Raw genomic sequence first — 19,715 nt, 5'->3', positions numbered from 1 at the left:
GGTTTCTGATTTCTCAGACTGTTTCAAAAGCTTTCTGATGAGCAAGGGTAAGTTTTGGGTTTGTTTTGTTTTGTTTTGTTTTTTACAAAAGCTTGAAAGATCATAACGCTATTTTTGCCTGTTATTTAAATTTTCATGCATGCACAGTAGCTAAAAACTCATGCTGACAGCAACTTGTGCATGCTGCTTTGTTCTGTGCTTAGGCAATTTATGTAATGAATGTAAGACTAAAAGCTATGCGTCTGGCAAAAGTTTTCTCTGGCACCTATGGTATCCACGTCATGGTTATCAGATAGATAACCATCAAATAGAATCTGAAAATAATTAATGACATGGTGTTTATCATGGGAGTGATGAATGTTCTGTGGTTATTTTATGTACTCCAGGTTATTGAATCTTCAGTGGTAAACTTATTGGTTAGTGCCATATGAGCTTAGGTCTTGTTTACCATGTACTGTGACTCAAAAAGAAATATTTTTCCACTTAACTGTGTGATGGCATGTTAAGTATTTGGTTTATGCATGGTGTTCTAAATTTTTTTTTTTTTTTAACATACATTTATTTATTTATTTATTTTCACCCTGAGGCAAAACCTGGTAAATGACTAAACACTTCCAGAAAAAGCAAAAAAATGTTTCGGAATAAGTTAGATGTTAGGGGAGGGAGACTCAGAAGGCTCAAGTCACTAGTTAGTTTTTGAAGTTAACACTAGAATTGAAACCAACATCCTGTTCCTTGGTATGAATATACCCTTACTTAAGATATATTGTATTTAGGTCTAGATTTTCCTATTTTGTTGCAGGAAGATATAGAAACTCAAGAGAAGGAAAAGGAAATCTTGCATGACTAGGGTTTCTTGAACAAATCTGGAGCGATTTTGGTACTTAGGTATAGTGTGGTTACCCAAAACCATTTCTATATGTAATATAATTTAACCATTAAAAAAAGGGGAAATGAGAGAGAACTGTACAAGGAAAGAGTTTCTGCAGTTGTGACCAGGAGGTTTTTCACTAAATTTGGCATCCTTCCCATTCAGAAAACAAACAAGCAAACAGGTATAATGAGTTAATGTCCTAGCCTTTATTTCTAGAGGCCAGAGTCCAAAGTCTTGTGTTACCAATGGAAGTGAGTTGGGCCTCTTGGGAGGAAGTGCGAGAGTCTGGTTTGTTAGTTCAGAGCTCTCTTGGTATGTAAGAGATCAGAGTAAGGCCCTGTGCTGAATCAGTTTTGTTTTTAACCTGATTTTCCATTGTATCAGATAAGTGCCACATTTTCAAGTCCTGTTAGAACTTGGTTACATCCCTCTGTCATTCAGGTTTTGTTTGGATAAATGCAAACAAAAGTATTTTTGAAAAAATAAAAATAAAACCCAAAAGCCTAGCTTTCCTTTTACATTACAGCATTGAACCTTATGGTGAAACACCTGCATTTTGCTTGGTGTCTCAGAGGCTTGTGGTCAGCACGGAGCAGGAGTCCTGTCCTATACGTGAATTAAAAGTCCTGTTATGTTTATCACTGCAGTGTGAAAGAATAAAGGAGAAAATAGCATTGGAGAGAGGGGGAAAAAGCATGAAAGGTGAGCTTTGAGGAATTTAGATTAAAGGGAACTGGTGAGTAGGAGTTCATGGGGGAACTTGTAGTTGTATTGAAGAACTTAGTAAGATGGTGGCTGTGTTAGCCATCCCAGCTTGGATGGAGAATATCAGGGAGGCTTGGGGAGGAGTAATGTAAGATAGTGGGGCCCATGACATGCATGAACTGAGCATTTAACAGTGCATTACTTTTATATTTTAGAAATGTGCATCAATAACTGACTTGAGGAAAGAACAGGAGGTGATTCTGGGGCTGTTAATGGAGAGAAGAAGTGAAAGGATGGGAATTTGGACTTGAGGAGGGGGGGGATGCATTTTAGGTCAAAGAAAGGAGGAAGGTCAATAAAGAGAGTAACAAGTTTAAACAGAAGTAGCAGTCAGGTACAAGGAGCTCAACGTGAATGGCCAGCATGGAGCTGCTATAGAGCTGCTTATTCCCTTAACCTGATTTTATTTGCTCAAATATGCAACTACTGACTCAAGTGCTGGCATTAGAGCACGTCCCAGCCTCGCTCGTTCAGCTGCCTGTGTGTTTCCTGCTCTATTCGAAATAACACTCAAGAGTGCTCAGTTGTACTAATACAAATCTCTCTCTCAAAGGTTTCACTTGCGTAAATGATGGCTAAGATGTGATGAAGCCAAGTACTCTTTTTCTTTCTAGGAGTAAATCTTTGAATGATGTCAGCGCAGAGGAGCTGCAGTCATTGCGCAAAATCCGTTACGAAGAGCTGCAAAGGATAAAAGAACAGTTACAAGAACAAGATCTAAAGTGGCAAGAAGTAAGTACTCCTCTTCACCTCTCCTCACATGTCCCGCTGAAGGGCTGGCTGCCACCTACCTTCAGTGTCCCTAGAAAACAGGCTTTGGCATGTGGGCAGCAATTTATGGGGCTGTCTTCTAAAACAATCCATCTCATGCAACTACTAGGGATTTGGGGGATGACTGTTTAATGTAGAACTGAAAGTATTTTAAGTATCATCATAAGTATCCAATTAATGCTTCAGGATAAGACTTGGGTGTATTGTAATAAAGCCTTCAGGCTTGATTTCTGTGGACATAAAGAAAAGTTAGGGTACAGTTTCATGTGTTATCTGAAATTGTGAATACTTTTTTTGTGGTACAATTGGAATACCTGAGTATTGGACCCTTTGGGAGAAGGAAGGGAAATAATATTTCCTTGTGCAAATTCTTGAGGCTCCTGTCCCCTAGTAACTCTGTCTTAAATCCAACTTGTAAAGTGATGTGGTAGTTTTGTACAGCATCGTAAGGGTATCTGAAGACCTTTTCTTTCTTACTCAAATCACTGCTTGACAATGATTACCAACAAGAAGCTGAAATTAAGAACAGAGCACCAAGCAAGAAGTTTATAGTTGTTTATTTAATGCCATCTCAATTCTAATATTCAGTACTTCTCTTAACTCAGCTCTGGTATTTCATGGAGAATATTGCCAGTTCATATTGTGGTTTTACAGAAATGGAGAAAAATATAGACATATATGTTTTCAATTTAGAATTTAAGGCATATTTATTCTCAAGCTAATGTATCAGTCTAACACAGTAGTTATTTGGGAAAAAACAAACAAACAAACATACTCCAAAGTCTACAACAAAGAAATACACATGGCATTTGCATTAGTTTTCAACCTTGTGTCATTGGGTGAAGTTTTCTAGAATAAAATTGAAAATGTTAAAGGGAAGGAAAAAAGGCGAAACATGTACTTTTCCACTTGTAGTTCAGTAATGACAATTGTTAACTTTAACAGACAGTGAGGCTGTAACCCTAACTGAAATATGAGAACCCCTTTATCATTTAGGAGGAAGGTGCATGAAAATGTGGCTGCCGTGCAGACGTGCAAATAAAATCAGGGCAGTAAGTAGCATGTGCTGGTATGCCTCTGTAGATTTATGAGATCTTGAGAAAATTTGATTGTATATGTTCATGTTATTCTTGTAGGATCTAGCAAAATGGAAGAATCGTAGAAAGAGCTTCACTTCCGAATTGCAAAAGAAAAAGGAAGAGAGAGAAGAAATAGAAAGGAGAGCCTCTGAGGTGTCTGAAAGGAGTACCAAGTCACTGAAAGAAATGCAGCAGGAGAGGTAATGACCCTAATGGGAGTATTGTGTTGAAGAACTTAAATCTGAGCATTTTTATTCCCTTGAATTCTTGAGCAGCTTTTACTAGCAAGTTGCAATTGATTTTGCAGAGATCTCAACAATTTTAGTTGCAAATTATAGTGTAGAAATCTAGGCAATTGAAGGGCAGAATATGGTCTACTAATGCATTGTTTTCACAGAATGTTAAACGGTTTTGCTCTATAAATGTTGTTTTACTCTGCTATCCATTAATAAATGTATCGAGAAGTCAGTATTTGTATCCACTTTAAAGAGGTTAAAACAGTAGTGTCGAACTGGATAATTACCTTTTTAATTCTTGGATCAGCTTAACTATTTCTCTTTCTTCTACCACTGCATTTGTTATTCTTTCAGCCACCCTGAATAAATACAGCCAGAATTTTAATGTATATCGCAGAGCTGTAAACTCTTACTTGATTTCCGCTCTATCCCCAATTGTTCCTCTGGGTTTTTACAGAACAAGATTCTCTCCAAAGAGTAGAAAGTGTAGGCTGAGTAGCACAGGACCATTTCTACTGGGGACAGGGGTTTTGTTTGTTTGTTTGTTTGTTTAAGATGCATGTATGACTAAGGTGAAGGGAATATGCACATGGCATGTATTCATAAAACAAGTTTAAATGAGTCTTAATACAGAATGTTTTGACTTTCAGTATTTCCTTTCCTATTTGTGAAAAAATTAGTCTCTTGAATAAAAATGTGGATGCTGATTGTATTGAATGTCCAGTATCATCAGAATCTTCAAAAGGGTGTGGTAAAGATTATCTCTGTGGTGGTTGTTCCTTTATGACAAAGGAATGAATAGCAAAAAAACCCCAAACCAATCTGAACTTCTGGACACCATCTTATTTTGTGATCTAAAGTTCAGTATAGCACTTTCATAGAGCAGACGCATCAGCAGAGCTATACAGTTCAGGCAGTGTTACAGGACTACCTTCTTCCCATTCTTTCCTCAATAAAATCTGAATTTCTGTGGATATGTAACTTGAATAGCTATGTCATTTTCTTGGCAGAGAGATTTCTGTCACGGTGGCAACCTGATAATGTGACAGTAGTATGCCTGAGTGTTATGGGAGTGTTGAAACGGGGAGGAGGGGGAAGAAGGTAGATTTAAAAATATATTAAAATAGTAATATTTTTAAATTATTCCATCCATTTTCATTTAATGGAGATGTGTTTCTTGAGTAGTCGAAAGACTCAGGGCCCACCTGTTTGTCAGGTCACTTTGGTATTTTAACACCTCTGTCCCCATAGGGAGGACAGAGATCAAGACTCCTACGGGCAGCGAAAACATGATCGCAGATGGACGCATTCGCTGAACGACGATGTGTTTAGTGAAGAAAAAGCACCTTCCACACGGTCAGCAGCAAAAGATTACCTTTTGGAAGATGCCTCCTACAGCACGAAGGACAGCAAAAGCGGGTATGCCGCACAACTGCGCAAGGAGAACCTGCCGGAGAGCTCGGCCGCTCATGAAGCTCCTGCTCTGCCAAAGAGCCTGGCAGAGGAGCAGAGCTCGGCTCTTTTGTCTACCCGCTACTCGGTGAATGCTCAAACTGGGTCAGCTCAGGTTTCAGCTTCTCTCCCGAGAAGTTACCAGAAAACCGATACCTCTAGGTTAACATCTGTGGTTACACCAAGACCTTTTGGTGTCCACTCAAGAGGAATCTCGTCACTTCCACGGTCGTTCACGGTAAAATTCCGCTTCATTCCCAAAGTTTGTAAAAGTTGGTGTCTTGGGTAGCTGGGGGGACAGTAGAGTTTTAACATCTGTTGTTTTTTTAAAAAATAATCTGCTGTTTGATGAATGCTGTGATAATAGAGCAGGCAATTCTGTCGTGGCTTTAGATGTTTACTCGTGTTTCTATACTTAAAGGCACTCCTAGAAGTAAGGCTGATAAATATATTTGGTAGAATAATCTTTTTATTACTTGTAGTAAGTCTCCTTAGTGTTCCTTATCAAAAAACCTGCCTTCCTCAGATGTAATTGTCTGAACCTAATTTAACATAATTGTTAGACAAATTTTTCAGGTGATACAAGTTTCTTCTGCTCTGCAGACTTTGGTGAAATAGAAATTTTATGCTAGCCTAAACTTTGCCTGCTCAGTAAAGCACTGAAACACAGAAATTGATTTTTATACCTACCCTGATTACTATGTCAATTTTCATAGCTTTGTCCTAAATGCTTATTTGTCTCAATTTAAAAAATGGTGAGAATGCAGATCATTCTAAGCAGATGTTTTTAACAAGTTTATCATAAAAAGTCTGGACTATTTATTCTGGAAACACTTCAAGAGAAAAAAAAATACATTGCTCTTTAAAGTGGGTAATTAGTAATGGATACAATAACCAGAATTTGCATGAAAGAAAGAGGGGGTTTTGTTAAATATTTGTTAAATATTGCTGAAAGATTCGGGATTTTTTTTTTTTTAAAGCGCATACTTACCAAACTGTCATTTTTGTCCTAGATGGATGATACCCAGAAATACAATGGAGAAATAGAGAAAGCTAAAAGAACTCACACTTTGTTCACTAGCAGTTCGTTTTCACAACCGGACTCCGCACACCCTCTCTCCGCAAACACATTCAGAAGCAGAGGTGAGGAGGAGGAGGAGGAGGAAAAAGAAGGTGTTCAGTCAACACCTTCTCCTAGTTTGGCATTACCTGTAAAATCTCAAGACCAAGATGCTGGAAGCAGTATTCTTAAACCAGAGTATTGCTCTCCTCCTGATTCTCTTTCACTTGCATCTTCTGCAGAAAATGTGAGTCTGCCAGAGCCTGAGGATTCAAAACCCCTGGTAAGTGTGGAAATAACGTGATTACTTAGTGTAACTGAATGCTACAGCAGAGTAAAAGAAAAAAATATAAAAATACATCTAATGCAAGTATTTTTTGGTAGTAAGACAACAGCTCAGAAAACTACTATTTCCTTTGCTGTAATTCAGGGGAAAGAGAATATTTGGAAAGAAAATAATTGCTTGTTTTGCTGCATTTTTTTTCCCATCCTTTATATGTCCTGGGCTTAATTTTATTTCTCATTCTAATTCAAAATAGTTATTCTAAATATTGTTTGAAGCTTGCAAAGTTTTTGTTATTCTCCAAATTAGCACATTGAGCGCACAATCAGGTATGTCAGTTAGATGAATGATCTGAGCTGCTGTAGCATTCATTTGCACTTTTAAACTGGTGGTGGAAAATAAAGATCCACTTTTCAAAGGCCAGCCTTAAACATTAGTATCATACTATCCTTTTTTGTGGCTTGAGCCCCCTCTTTTTTTTTTAAGTAGTATTTACTTGAAATTAATCTAATTAATGTTCACATTAATGAATTTTAAAGAAAATCACCATCTCTGTGTATGTGCTTGTCTAAGAGTTGGGTCTTTCAGTGTTTTTTTTTAATATGTATGTTCAAGTGCTGTTTTCTCCAATTAATCACACGTTTCACATGTGAAAAATGACCAGCAATACCTTTAATTGTCACTACCTTTCTGTAATATCTAATGATGTGGTTCATACCCCTTGACAGATTAGAGATTAACTCTTTGCATTCCTGATGCTGCTGTAAAAGTTAATTGTTCCAGTTGCTTGGGTGAGGATCGTAAGACCTTGGATGCTGATTTATGAAATTGCTTCCCACACCAGCTTTTTATAAATTCAGTCACTTTGAACCATTCTTCTTCCTAATCACTTATGGAAAAGGAATGCATTTTAGTTTAATATTCCTGATACCCCATGGTGATTGCAATGGAATTGCCATAATTTTTTGAAACTGTGATTGTTGTAGAACAGATCATGATCATTTTATTTTTTTTCTATGTTGTAGCAAAAAACAGGCAGAGGAACTGCTGTTCTAATCAGTGGAAACAGATTAGATATGGGTTCTTTGTATCACTTTAAGCAAGACAAATGAGAACAAAATGTACTAGGTCCATTTTTTTTTCCCTGTCATTAGTCACAAGATTATAAATTGTACTTCCTGCAAATAAGTAATGTGTTTTTTAAAAAAAAAAAAATTAAAAAAACAAATTCAAAAAAGCTTGTGTTGTACCTCAAACAAGCTAAAACATAAAGAATGCAAGTTCCATTTCGCATGTTTGTAAATCATTGCCAGAGTTGAGAGATTGATATAGTTCACTAGTCATCAGGGCAATAACACCAGGTTTGTGGAGTAGTAAGTGTTTTGGAGATGACCTGTCCAAATGATGAAGTACAGTGTACAAAGTCGCATTACTCCTCTGACAAGAGGTAGGTTTGAAGAAGAGCCGGGCTGGGATGGTGGAAATAAAAATAACAACAGTAATTTCCAGGAACACACTCAAATTCAAAAGCTTTATATGTGCTGTAGCCCAGTGTGCTAATCTGTTTTATTAGTAGATTACTATCAGCGTTACTCACCTAAGGACTTGGGTTGTATGGGAGCTTTTGCAAGCTAGTAGCTATGTTTTGACGAAGAGACTTAATTTCTACCCTGGGCTTGTAACAAGGAGTGTTTTGCCAGGAACATTCCTGTAACGGGAGGTGAAATGTCAGGATGTTGCCTTGCCAATGTTGTTGTCTTCTGCGCCCAGCGCTCGGGTACTGCTGAAGCCTCCTCTGGCTGTGTCCTGCCCAGAGACTCTGGGTAACTACAGCTGCTTGTACTGAGCTCCCTGCAGCTGCCTGTTGCATCCTACCAACCAACATAGGAGCTTTGGGGAATTGGCTTAGATACCTAGACTTCTAAATATTTTAAGTTAGGCAAAATGAATCCCCCCCTTCAGGAAAGCTGGTTCGCTAGGCAACTAAAGTGTAGGTGTACACTTAGTACACCAAATTTAGTACATATGTGGGTGTTTCCTTCATTGCACGCGTTGCTGGAATATATCTATTTTAACAGTGTTTGACAGAAAAAGTCTAAAATATTTTCTTTCCTTTTAGAACAATGTCAGTTCCATACTAACGAAGTAAATAGCGTGCATTTGGGCATTTTAATTGTTTTTTAATGAGTTCACGTTAAAATGTTAATGTATGCAACACATGTTCATGATATATCGTGGGACTGAACGCACGTGTTGCAAAATGTTTTCCCAATCAAATGTTTCTGTAGTTTACAATGGTAATGTTGGGTTTTCATTTAGATTTTGAAAGCATCTTGAAAGTCCCCTAGAATGGAAGATCTGGATTCTAGCTAATTCTGGAATTAGTTTTATTATCTAAGGTCTCCATTACAAAATCTATAGCAAGCTAGTAGTATTTCACAGAAAATTAAAAAAGGTGATTGTTCACCCAAGTAAACCTAGTTGCAGCATTGAGCTTAAAGGAAATTGATGATGCCTGCTGTAGGATGTGTGAGGAAAAAAATACTATGATTTACTGTTATCTAGCTTTTTCACATCTCTGTTTGACTGATACTCTCTCAGGAGACAGTGCGTTCCACAAATTCACAAGACTATGCATGAAGACCCATTTAGGGTTTTAGTTTCCTCAAATTTCTTACATTTTGTAGCATCGTGTTAGGAAACATCTAAAATGAGAGAGGTCCACAGCTAAATATATATGTAGAGAAAATACAAATGTGAACTGAAAAATGTACCTGTTTGAATAAAAACAAATTAGTTACTTAACTGCCTTCATTGCTGTTTCCTTTGTCTATAGTGCTAATAATAGATGATTAAAGTGCACATTGTGAGCAGTCTTACTTATTTAGAGGATAAACTTTCCCTCATTTCGATTCCTGTGATACCAGATACTGTAGTGTCATGTTTTATTTTTCAGGAACAGTACAGTGATATGAGAATCAGTATAAACCAGAGACCTGGCCACAGTCGCAGCTTTGGGTTTACAACAAATTGGAGTTCTTCAGGGGCATTTGTACATACAGTTGAAGAAGGTAAATGTGTATTAACTGTACAAATTTTTGTTCTTGTGTTTAGTTTACAGAGACTTCTAATTAAGGCATTTGCTGTTAAGAATGTTGCAAATATTTAAAAAACTTGGGTGGAGAATTGAAAAATCAATATTTAGTTTGCTAATGTATTTCTGTGAAACCTCATCTCTTGAAACAAGTTGAATTCAGAAATACTAAACCCGCATTTTCTTGGTCAAGGACATACTATAACCACTGAAAAGGCACAAACGTGATCACTCAAACATTCATCAAGCCTGTTACAGAACAGTAGTAAGGAATACATACAGACTTTTAATACTGAGATTGTTCCTTTCAGCTAAGTTTAAAAGATTTCACTTTGTATGGTTTGTAAACATATGCAGAGGAAATTTAGGAGTTAATATTTTTATTTTAATTTCACCTTTCTTAGCCACGTTGAATTTTGGAGACAATTAATATTTTTCAGCAGTTGCAACTTCTAAATTGATTTCCAGTGCAGGTTTTTTTTCAGATGTGTTTAATATTGTGGAAAAGCAAAGATTTTTGTCTTGAAATGAAACATACATAAAGTTTATTTCTAAGCTTTAGTAGTCTTCTGCAGAGAACAAGCTTAGTTTTCTTAATTAAAAAAAAAAAAACAAACAAAAAAACAACAAAACCCCAAGCAAATAACATGTAAGGCTTGTTTTCTGAACAGTCATATTTCCCATTGCCGGTAATACTTGAAGACTACTTAATTGTGCCCTTTCTTCCAGCTAACACAAGATCATCCTGAGAAAGGAGAAATAACTGGAAACTTCTCATTTAGTTTACCCTTCATTATGCTTTCCAGCAAGGAAAAAAAATACCATTTAACAGTACTTACTGAGCAGCCTTGATTTTTTTTTTTTCTTTTCCTTTTCTTTTCCTTTTCATTTCATAGTCAATTTTTAGTCCTCTCTTCACTATAGCTGGATACTTAGAATCATAGAATCATTTAGGTTGGAAAAGACCTTCAAGATCGAGTCCAACCATCATCCATGCCCACTAAACCATGTTCTGGAGTACCCCTTCTACGTACTTTTTGAATACCTCCAGGGATGGTGACTCAACCGCTTCCCTGGGCAGCCTATTCCAATGTGTGACAACCCTCTCAGTAAAGAAATTTTTCCTAATATCTAACCTAAATCTCCCTTGCCTCAACTTGAGGCCATTTCCTCCTGTCATCTCCAGCTACCTGACAGAAAAGACCAGCACCCACCTCGCTACAACCCCCCTTCAGGTAGTTGTAGAGAGCGATAAGGTCTCCCCTCAGCCTCCTCTTTTCTAGACTAAACAGCCCCAGCTCCCTCAGCCGCTCCTCATAAGACTTGTGCTCCAGGCCCCTCACCAACTCAGTTGCCCTCCTCTGAACATGCTCCAGCAGCTCAATGTCTTTCCTGTAGTGAGGGGCCCAAAACTGAACACAGTAAATTAGATTGTAACCATTAATAATCACTTTGTGTGAAGAATAACTTTCCATTTACTTTCCCTGCTGCTAGGTTTCTGGCTTAATTTTGTTATTTGGAGAGGCAGAGGACTGTCTCTTCGCACTGCCAGCTGTGAATGAGAAACCTGAGGGTAGTGAATGTTCCTGCTGGTCATTCGCAAAGGTCCAAGTGAGCTCTATCCCCAACTCTGTAGGCTAGGAAAAGATGAAGGCCTTGTGACTGTTATCTTGGTTATACTTTATTAGCATTCTCGCAAGGAGGGGCGCAAAGTATAAAGATTGAATGGAGCATGGGCTGCATCTTGGTATTCGTGTTTATAGCATGTATTTAACATCTTTTTTTCAACAACTGACTCGTGTTGTATCCTTGTTCAATAGCTGTAGCTTCCTTTAAAGGAACAAAGGATGAAAGAGGTAGACAGCCCATTGAAAGAGTAAGGTGTGTTTTCAGTTGGGCACTTCCAAATGTCGCGTTTCCTTTTTTTAAGGGTAAGTCATAGGATGCTTCAGGTTGGAAGGGACCTTGGAAGACGACCTAGAGCAAACCCCTGCTCAAAAAAGTGTTAAGACTTAATTCAGAGTAGGTTGCCTAAGGCCTTACCCAGGTGGGTCTGAAACCCTCCAAGGATGGAGGCTGCACAGCCTCTCTAGGCAGTGTGCTCCAATGGATAATTACCCTCACAGAGAAAATTTTTCCCATATATCCAGCCAGACCATCCCTCGTCTCAGTTCATAACCACTGTGCTGTGTTCTCCTGCCATGGATTTCAATGAAGAGCAGGCTTTCCCTTCTTACTGACCTCCCTGTAGGTACTGGAGTTGGGAGAACTGCTCTTAGGTCCCCCCGCAGACTCTCTTCTCCAGGTTGAACAAGCCTTGTTCCTCACAGGGCAAGTGGTCCAGCCCCAACAATCCCAATGGCCTCCTGTGAACTTGCCCCAGTTTATTGATGTCTGTCTTAGAGTGGGACAACGGAGCTGGATGCAGTCTTGTCAATATGGCATAACAAGTGCTGAGTGAATGGGATAGTCACTTCCCTTGATCTGCTGGTCATGCAGGCATTCATGTGGCCCTGGGTATTGATAGCCCCATGACTGCCAGGGGCTGCTGCTGCCTCACATTTAGCTGAGAGTCCACCAGGACCTCTCCAGCCCATCAGCCCCCAGCCTGTAGCATCACTGGGGTTAGTCCATCCCAGGAGCTGAGCTCTGTATTTGCCTGTGTTGAATGTCAGGTTCCTGCACTGAATGGCAGCCCTGCCCTCCAGCGTATCAGCCACCCGCTCCCTTTTTGTGTGGTTTGCAAACTTGATGAGGGTGTGTTTCACCTCCTCCCCTTCCTGGTTGTTAGTGAACATGTTAGAGAGGACAGGTTCCACCATACACCTCTGGGGAGCTCCACTTGTAACCCGCCTCCAGGCTGAGTATGAACCATTAACCACCACCCATTGAGCCTGACAGCCCAGCCAGTTTTTCACCCATCTGGTCACTCTGCCCTGTAGACAATACTATCCCAACTTTGATACCAGGATACTGTGGAAGATCATGTCAAAAGCCTTATTAAAGACAAGGTGGATGGTATCCGCCACTCTCCCTTCATCCACAGATTCAGTAATGTCATCACTGAAAACAACCAGGTTGATCAAGTGTGATTTAGGCTTGGAAAATCCTTACCAACTGTTCCCAGTCACCTTTTTCTCTTCCTTGAGGCCAGAAGTAGCTTCCAGGAAGACTTTCTCTGACTATCTTGACATACTTGTCATTCTAACTAGCGATATGATTTTCTTCAGGTGATAACTTGCATTTCTCTTTTTACTACTTACAAGTGACACTGTATCCTGCATATGCTTTTCCTTCAAAAAAATAAAGAAAACTACTTGGGAAGCAAAATTAACTTCTTATAAGTGTTCTCAAAGAGCTTAATTAGAGTTAAGCTCCTAACACAGGTTTCAGTGAGGCCCCTTTACTACATAAAAAAGATGATAATGCTCATTTTTTACTGGAATTTTCAACCTTTACACTAAAAATTAGGTAAACAGAGAAAGCCTTGAAGTCATTAGTCTAGACATTGTTCTGCCAGCTTCCCCACTGCTGTATAATCTTTATTGTTTCAGTCCTTTCCCTTTCACCCACCCTACTTGCAATCATTTTTTTTGAGATGGTGTTGATGTAGGAGTGCACAGGTCTGTGGTCAAATGCTTGCAGGCATGTAGGACAAAGTAAATTTGACCCACTTCCTTCAAGGTTTAATTTTTTGTGTGACTGAGCTAGTATTTATCTGTTGTAATAACAACAGATGGGGATAGGTTAGAGATAACTAAATACGTATGGAAAATGAGTGAGTATTTGGTTGGATTTGTTTTCATTGGGAGCTAGTAAAAAAGAAAAATCTTCTACCTTCAGGGAAACTTAAGAAAAACCAGAAATACATGTTTTTATATAATGTAAAGGAGCTGGACAGAGAAAAAGAACTGGTACCATACAACTTTTGGCACCTGAATTGCCAGCTAATCTCTGTAGGCTTCTTTGGAGGTGAGTGAGAGTAGAAGCCTAATATAGGAGCTCTGGTTTGCACTCTTGAGAAGCCCTTCCATTCGCAGACTGCAAAGGCAGTAGAGGAAGAGCAGCTGGCAAAGTTACGTGCCAAAAATTGAGCAGTGTAAGTTGTCCTGGCTCTGGTAGGTCTCTACATGCAATCCAGAGACTGCTCCTATTCATCCAAATCTGTATGGTTGGGGTATAGTCTGGATGTGTTTTTCTGGTGATATTATAGGAGGAACCATGCAATCTCAAATTCTCTTCCTTTCCTAAAACCTGAGTTGGTAGCCCACTTTTCCTTTCATATGCTTAGCATAACTGAGCCAAGGTATACTGTTCTCATCTCTGAGCTGGGTCTCATCCCAGTCAAATTATCTGAGTAAAATGAGCACCACCTTTTTTGGTTTCTAAGGCTTGTTCTGTCACAACAGAAAACAGGGAAATTATCACTTCTGATGACTCTCCTTGAGCCTAAAGCATTCCTTATACCATGAGCATAAAAGTTCTGTCTACATGTGGTCAAACTATATGGTACTAAAGATCTTAAATTTTGAAATCAGACACAATTCCAAATGTTATATGATGTTGTTGAAAATAGTAACTTCAGTGGTAGTATCTTCAATAGTATCCTTAACAGTACCTTCAGTTAATAGATTTAAAAATCTATTAATTTTTTACATCTTCTTGGCTCTAAGGAGATGCTTTTTTTTCCAGTTTAACTGTTGCCTGTGTTTTCTTCCTCCAGCTGAAAACCCTACATTTTATTCTATAATATCATTTAAAAGTAATTGGTGTGTTTTGAAAATTTTACTGATAGCTGCTAATGGAGTTTTTAGTCCATACTTTAAAAAGAATGCAGAAAAACAGAACATGGAACTATGGTCTTCCAGCACAGTAGTTAGCATTGGATTTTTTTTGTAAACGATGATGGATCACTGGTTGGTGCATTATTAGGAAGCATAGCATTTCTTCATTTCTTAACTTCCTCTGGTGCCAGGAATATTAAAAGCTATCTGAATCCTTAGTGGATGATCCAGACTTCTAGCAGCACTTTACTAGTGAATCAGTAGAAGGTCAGGACAAAGCATACGATGTCTAAATTCTTCTGCCATGCTTGTCCGCATTTGTTTCTGATACTGTAATATGGCATTGTTCTTGGTATATTTTAAACAAGATGTGTGGATTTCACTACTTACTTTGGAAAACGCTCCCATTGTGTAATTCAAATTTGGTTTATTTTATTAACATGGGGATTTATTGTGCAGTCTTTAACTACATTTTCACTTAGCTTTCCCATTTTTCTATTCTGCTAAGGGAGTAATTGTTAATGGAAGAACCATTAAAATGTAATTCATAAAATCTTACTTAGGGAAGTCTGAGTTTCTCAGCTCATCCATTTTCTGAATTAAATAGAAAAAAAGTTTATTAACTGCTCCCATATGTTCTCAGTCCTTAGGCTAGTGCGATCACCTGCCAATGTTTAGTAGTAGACAAAAAAGAGTATAAAGTACAGCCTGTCTTGCAAAGTATCAGTAGAATTCAAAGTCCAAGCTGCAATAAAATTTGCTCCTAATTGACAAAAATAAATAGAATGCAGAGAATTCTAATGGGGCAGCACCCAGCAATATCTTGAGTCCAATTACCAGTCAATTCAGAGATAACAAACTATTCTAGCAAAGCAATAGAGCAGCCTGTTCTTGTCAGTAGAGCCTGGAAAATGTAAATAAGAATATGAGAAGGCCAGCTACTATTAGAATTAACAAAGCGGAGGCTGTTTTTTGGGCAAATAAAAGGATTACCCAAACATTGGCTGAATTTCAGCTAATTGTTGGCTACAGACACTGTGGTGTGCACGCGCTTTCTCTCACTATCCCAGATGATAAAGGTGAGTTAGTGGAGGCAGGAGTGGGCCCAGAGGCTGTTTATTAAATGGGCTAGCCAGAATGTGAATGCTTGCAAGTCCAAAAGACTGATGTCCTTTGTCATTTTCCTAAGTTTCAAATTGAAACATTACTTTGATATTGAGTTTACTGAGCTTCTATTCACAGTGCAGTAGATTTTTCAAAGACTTTCTGAATATCCACCAAAAAAAAATTCATTCAGTCTCGACTGTGGTAAAAAATAATTGTGAATGGAGATACAATTTTATTTTTCTTCTGCTTTCTGCAGGTAGCCCTGCAGCACTTTGTCAGCTGCATGTAGATGATGAGATCATTGCTATCAATGGCACAAAGGTGTCACGTATGGACTATTGTCAGTGGGAAGAAGCCATCAGCAGAGCACTAGAAACTGGAAACCTGGTCATGGATGTCAGACGATATGGAAAGAATGGTGAGTTGTTTCGTCGGGCAGATACAGTATGCTCTGTAAGGCAAATAAGCTTTGTCTCTGCTGTACCTGACAGCTGAGTCCTTATTACCCTTACAGTAGTAATATGTATCTAAGCTAAAGTAGTTTACTAGCACGTCTGTTGCATTTTAACACAACTTGGCTATTTTCTAACTACTTGTGCACTAGAAATGTCTTGACAAGCAAGTCTACAAAGCATTGAACTACTGACCTCTCTTGTGCTCTGGCCTGTTTCTGAGAGGATACACAAGTTAAAAAAGCATGTAACCACCACACAAGGGAATATAATGTTTTCTTTCCTGCCATGCCACAAAAAAAAAGGAGGGGCTAGTGTCTAGAGGAAAGTAATTTTTAGAGCCTCTCTCCTTCAGTCAGCAGCTCCTTTTTTCATTAGGGAAGGAAGTTCTTGTGTTCCTTTTTCCAGGGAGTGTTTTGGGTGGCGTATGAACTTGTGAGTGTGTAGCACCTCTGTGCTATGATTTTGACCATTGACTCAAATATTATGATGCTGTAATCTCTCCAGAATGGTACTACCTGTTCTGGCTAGTGAGGGTTTCCATCCTGGCTGAAGGCTTTGTAGTATCTCTAGAGTTGCCATGGGTTTGGTCAGGATACCCTTTCGAAGTCCCAAAAGAATTTTCCAGAGTTGGAACTGTGACCAATGACTTCTTTCACATTATAAAGACAAAACGTTATTTTAGTGGGAAGCGAGGTAGAATAAGTTGCCAGCAAGTGGGGGAAAAAATAGTGAGGTGGGTAAGAGGCAGGAAACAAATCACAACTTATACAGGGCCTAGCACAAACAAAGAGTAAAATTAGTGGAGAGCTCATTGAATAAATTTTAGGGAGTTGGTGGGAGAAATGATGGAGTCTGAGAGAAGATTGATTTGTCTTCACCTCATCAGTTTTGCTAGTTTAGTTTAGACTGCCTTTTTTTTTGCCCTCTGTGTGTTTCCTGAGGAGCACGGTGAAAATGACACTTCCCTGGACAGTGTATGAGTCAAACTGTACCTTTTGTGAGTAAAGCTGGAAGAATTTCCTCAATCCTTACTAATGCTAATGAAATAGTTTCCAATGAATACTAATTGCTCTGTAATGTTGAGCTTCCATAGTCCATGTTAGCAAAACTTCTAGTAAACTTTTACCTGGCTTATGACTAATACTTGCATTTGTGGGGAAGGCGGTCTGCTCATAAAAGCCCTTTTTCCTGTCTTCACAAATTCCACCTGATTTGTGTCTCTCCCTCTTCTGTTATGTGGTTTTTTTTGTGTTATTTTAATGTGTTTTCACTAACTCTTGTTCTGTTCTTTGACATTACTGTCTACATTAATTTCTTGATCCTCCACACACCAAAAAGACTGGGGCAAAGACCAGCCTTCCCTGCCACATGTAAGGCATAAAATCCTCAATCTCACCAGTATGGCTACCAACATTATAGGTACATCTGAAAATAAATGGATTGATGCAACTTCTGGAGAACACGTTTCAAATGTTTCCACCATATCAACAAAAAGAGATTTCTCCAGCAGCCTTCAAAGTTCTGTAAGTATGTTTTTGAAGGGTCATGGGATTTGGGGGTAGGAAAAAAGTAAAAATGTAATGCCCTGGTAGGGGGAGGATGGAGAAAAGACCCTGGAAATCTTATTTTTACTTGTTTTGCTTAAGGAATATGTAGGATACTGCAAATACAGAGATGTAGCTGTGTACGTATTAAGGTAAATAAGATGTTTTAAAGACTTGCTACTGTCCATTCATGAGTGGATGCTGCTAAGTGATAAGTATTAAAATATGCGCAGACTATGTTTTAACGAAACTGTATAGAGTGTTTATTCTGTAGAAAAGACTTTTACCTCCCGTATTAGTGCAAATGAAAGTTGCAGCCCCAAAGCACAAGTGTATATGCGCTTTCAAGTAACACCCTGCCTGCCAAGGAGCTGAAATAGGAAGATCTCAGCTTCTGGTGTTTTCTTGCAAACTAACGGTTTTTATTTCTGCCACCAATTCACAGCTGGTTATTGATCCCCTCAAATGCCTGCAGTCAGGAAGTTTCAGATAGTTTTGTATCTTTCTGTGGAAAGTGTTCTGAAGTGTTTCATGATACACAGTTCCTGTTAGGGGGGACCTGTAGTTGGATAAACTTCCACAAATCTAATGAGTGTAAGCCCTATATTTTTTTTTCAGGATACAGAAACAAAATTGATAAATGGAGTGCAAGGAGATCTTAGCTCTAATGATCAAAGAGGTAAACCACTGTTGCTTTTCATCTGCTAATTGTGTGGGTTTGGAACAAGCACAGACACTAAACCTGTAATCATTGCAAGCTTTATACAGTGGGCGAAGCAAGACTTTAATGAACTGGAAGCTAGATAGGTATCACAGTGATCTAGTTGCATCCAAACTGGGTGTAGTTTGCTTCCACCATGTGCTAGGCAGTTGGAGAACTGACAACAAAGCAGTAACAACCCCCCCCATCTCTGCATTAGTGGTTGTAAATTTACTGTGTCGTAGGGGGTGAAAGAGAAGGCAAGCAATTTATTGTAATTGCAACTGCACTGTGTGGAGACTGAGTCAGTATGAGTATCAATTTATTTCAGTGTCCCGGAAGAGTGTAAAGAGTATTCAACTTTTTTTTTCTTTTTCTTTTTTTTTTTTTTTTCCTTTTTCAGTTGTGAGGCTTTGGGGGTAGTGGTTGTTTTACTATTATTATTTTACTTTTATTCCTGGAGAATGATATTGATGGTATGAATAATAATTACTTACGATGCTGTAAACAGTTATAGCCTTACTTGATGACAGTGAGAGAAACCAGGTACGTATACTTCCTAATGGAACAATAATCCTTAAATGGGAGCTTTGGATTTCATTTTATCTTGAATGCATGTGGCCATGTATAAAAGAGTTCCCCCAAGAGATCAGTTGCCCTCTGGAGATGCCTTTCTGATGGCCTTAAATGGTGATTAGGCTCCTAAATCCAATTTGGCATCTCAGTTGAGAGGCTTAAATTAGACAGGGAGAGTCTGAGTCCAAGTTTGACACTTGTCTGTTGTTATGGTTGGACATCGTTAGTGATAAAATGAAATACTAATCAGTGTATGAAGTAACCTACTAAAAACTGTATTTGTTATGAAAGTTAAGACTTCCTTTGTGTTTCAGGGGCTTTTTATTTTTCTGAAGTGATGTTGCTGTAGATTGGAGGTCTAACAAAAGTTTCTTATCCAGTGGTGATAGTCATTTAAAAAAAAATAAGACAGACAGCACCTCGTTGACTTGTTTGTATTCTTTGTATTTTTCAAATAGCATCTGAACCTATTTCTTTGAAAAACTTAAAAAGGCGGTCACAATTTTTTGAACAAGGTAAACCAAAGAGCTAACATTTCATGTACTTCCATGAAATTTTCTGCTGTACACTCTTCCTAACAAGTCTGGTGCTGGGTACTATACCTCTTCGGCATTGTCTGTTGCAGTTACAACGAAGCAACATAATTAATTTCCCTTCTTTCCCCAGGGTCATCAGGTTATTCTTACAATTCATGGGTCTACCTTTGTGGTAATGGGTCTTTGTGTGTTCTCTTATCTCTATAGCTGTTTAAATCTATTCTATGTTGTTCATACTTTTTTTTCACTGGGTACAAGCAAGAAGGGTAGCACACTCTGTTCAGGTTTGCTACTACCTACAAAACAAGAATAACGTTGAATATTCCAGCAGAGGCTTAGCACAGTTCTCAAAGAGCTGTTGATAAAATACTTAACTCTGGATTTGAGTTTATCTTGAGT

General features: G+C 38.5%; 1 protein-coding gene across 22 annotated transcripts in view; it reads left to right on the top strand.

Moving 5' to 3' along the window:
* The window catches only part of LMO7 (LIM domain 7), a 135,601-nt gene that overhangs the window by 95,536 nt on the left and 20,350 nt on the right, over positions 1–19,715 (top strand). For 16 of the 22 annotated variants that reach the window (XM_069802530.1, XM_069802542.1, XM_069802535.1 and 13 more), the window contains 10 exons: positions 18–47; positions 2,254–2,371; positions 3,547–3,689; positions 4,977–5,415; positions 6,191–6,520; positions 9,477–9,591; positions 15,762–15,923; positions 17,299–17,483; positions 18,123–18,183; positions 19,239–19,295. In XM_069802530.1, coding sequence (XP_069658631.1) covers positions 18–47; positions 2,254–2,371; positions 3,547–3,689; positions 4,977–5,415; positions 6,191–6,520; positions 9,477–9,591; positions 15,762–15,923; positions 17,299–17,483; positions 18,123–18,183; positions 19,239–19,295 — 1,640 coding nt within the window. Of the gene's footprint in view, positions 1–17; positions 48–2,253; positions 2,372–3,546; positions 3,690–4,976; positions 5,416–6,190; positions 6,521–9,476; positions 9,592–15,761; positions 15,924–17,298; positions 17,484–18,122; positions 18,184–19,238; positions 19,296–19,446; positions 19,489–19,715 lie in introns of all 22 variants that reach the window. The other 6 variants (XM_069802533.1, XM_069802529.1, XM_069802524.1 and 3 more) reach the window with 6 other exon arrangements.

Source organism: Haliaeetus albicilla, chromosome 15, assembly GCF_947461875.1.
Source record: "Haliaeetus albicilla chromosome 15, bHalAlb1.1, whole genome shotgun sequence".
In the NCBI taxonomy this organism is placed as follows: Eukaryota; Metazoa; Chordata; class Aves; order Accipitriformes; family Accipitridae; genus Haliaeetus; species Haliaeetus albicilla.
The sequence above is the reverse complement of the archived record's forward strand: the minus strand, read 5'-3'. Positions and strand labels throughout refer to the sequence as shown.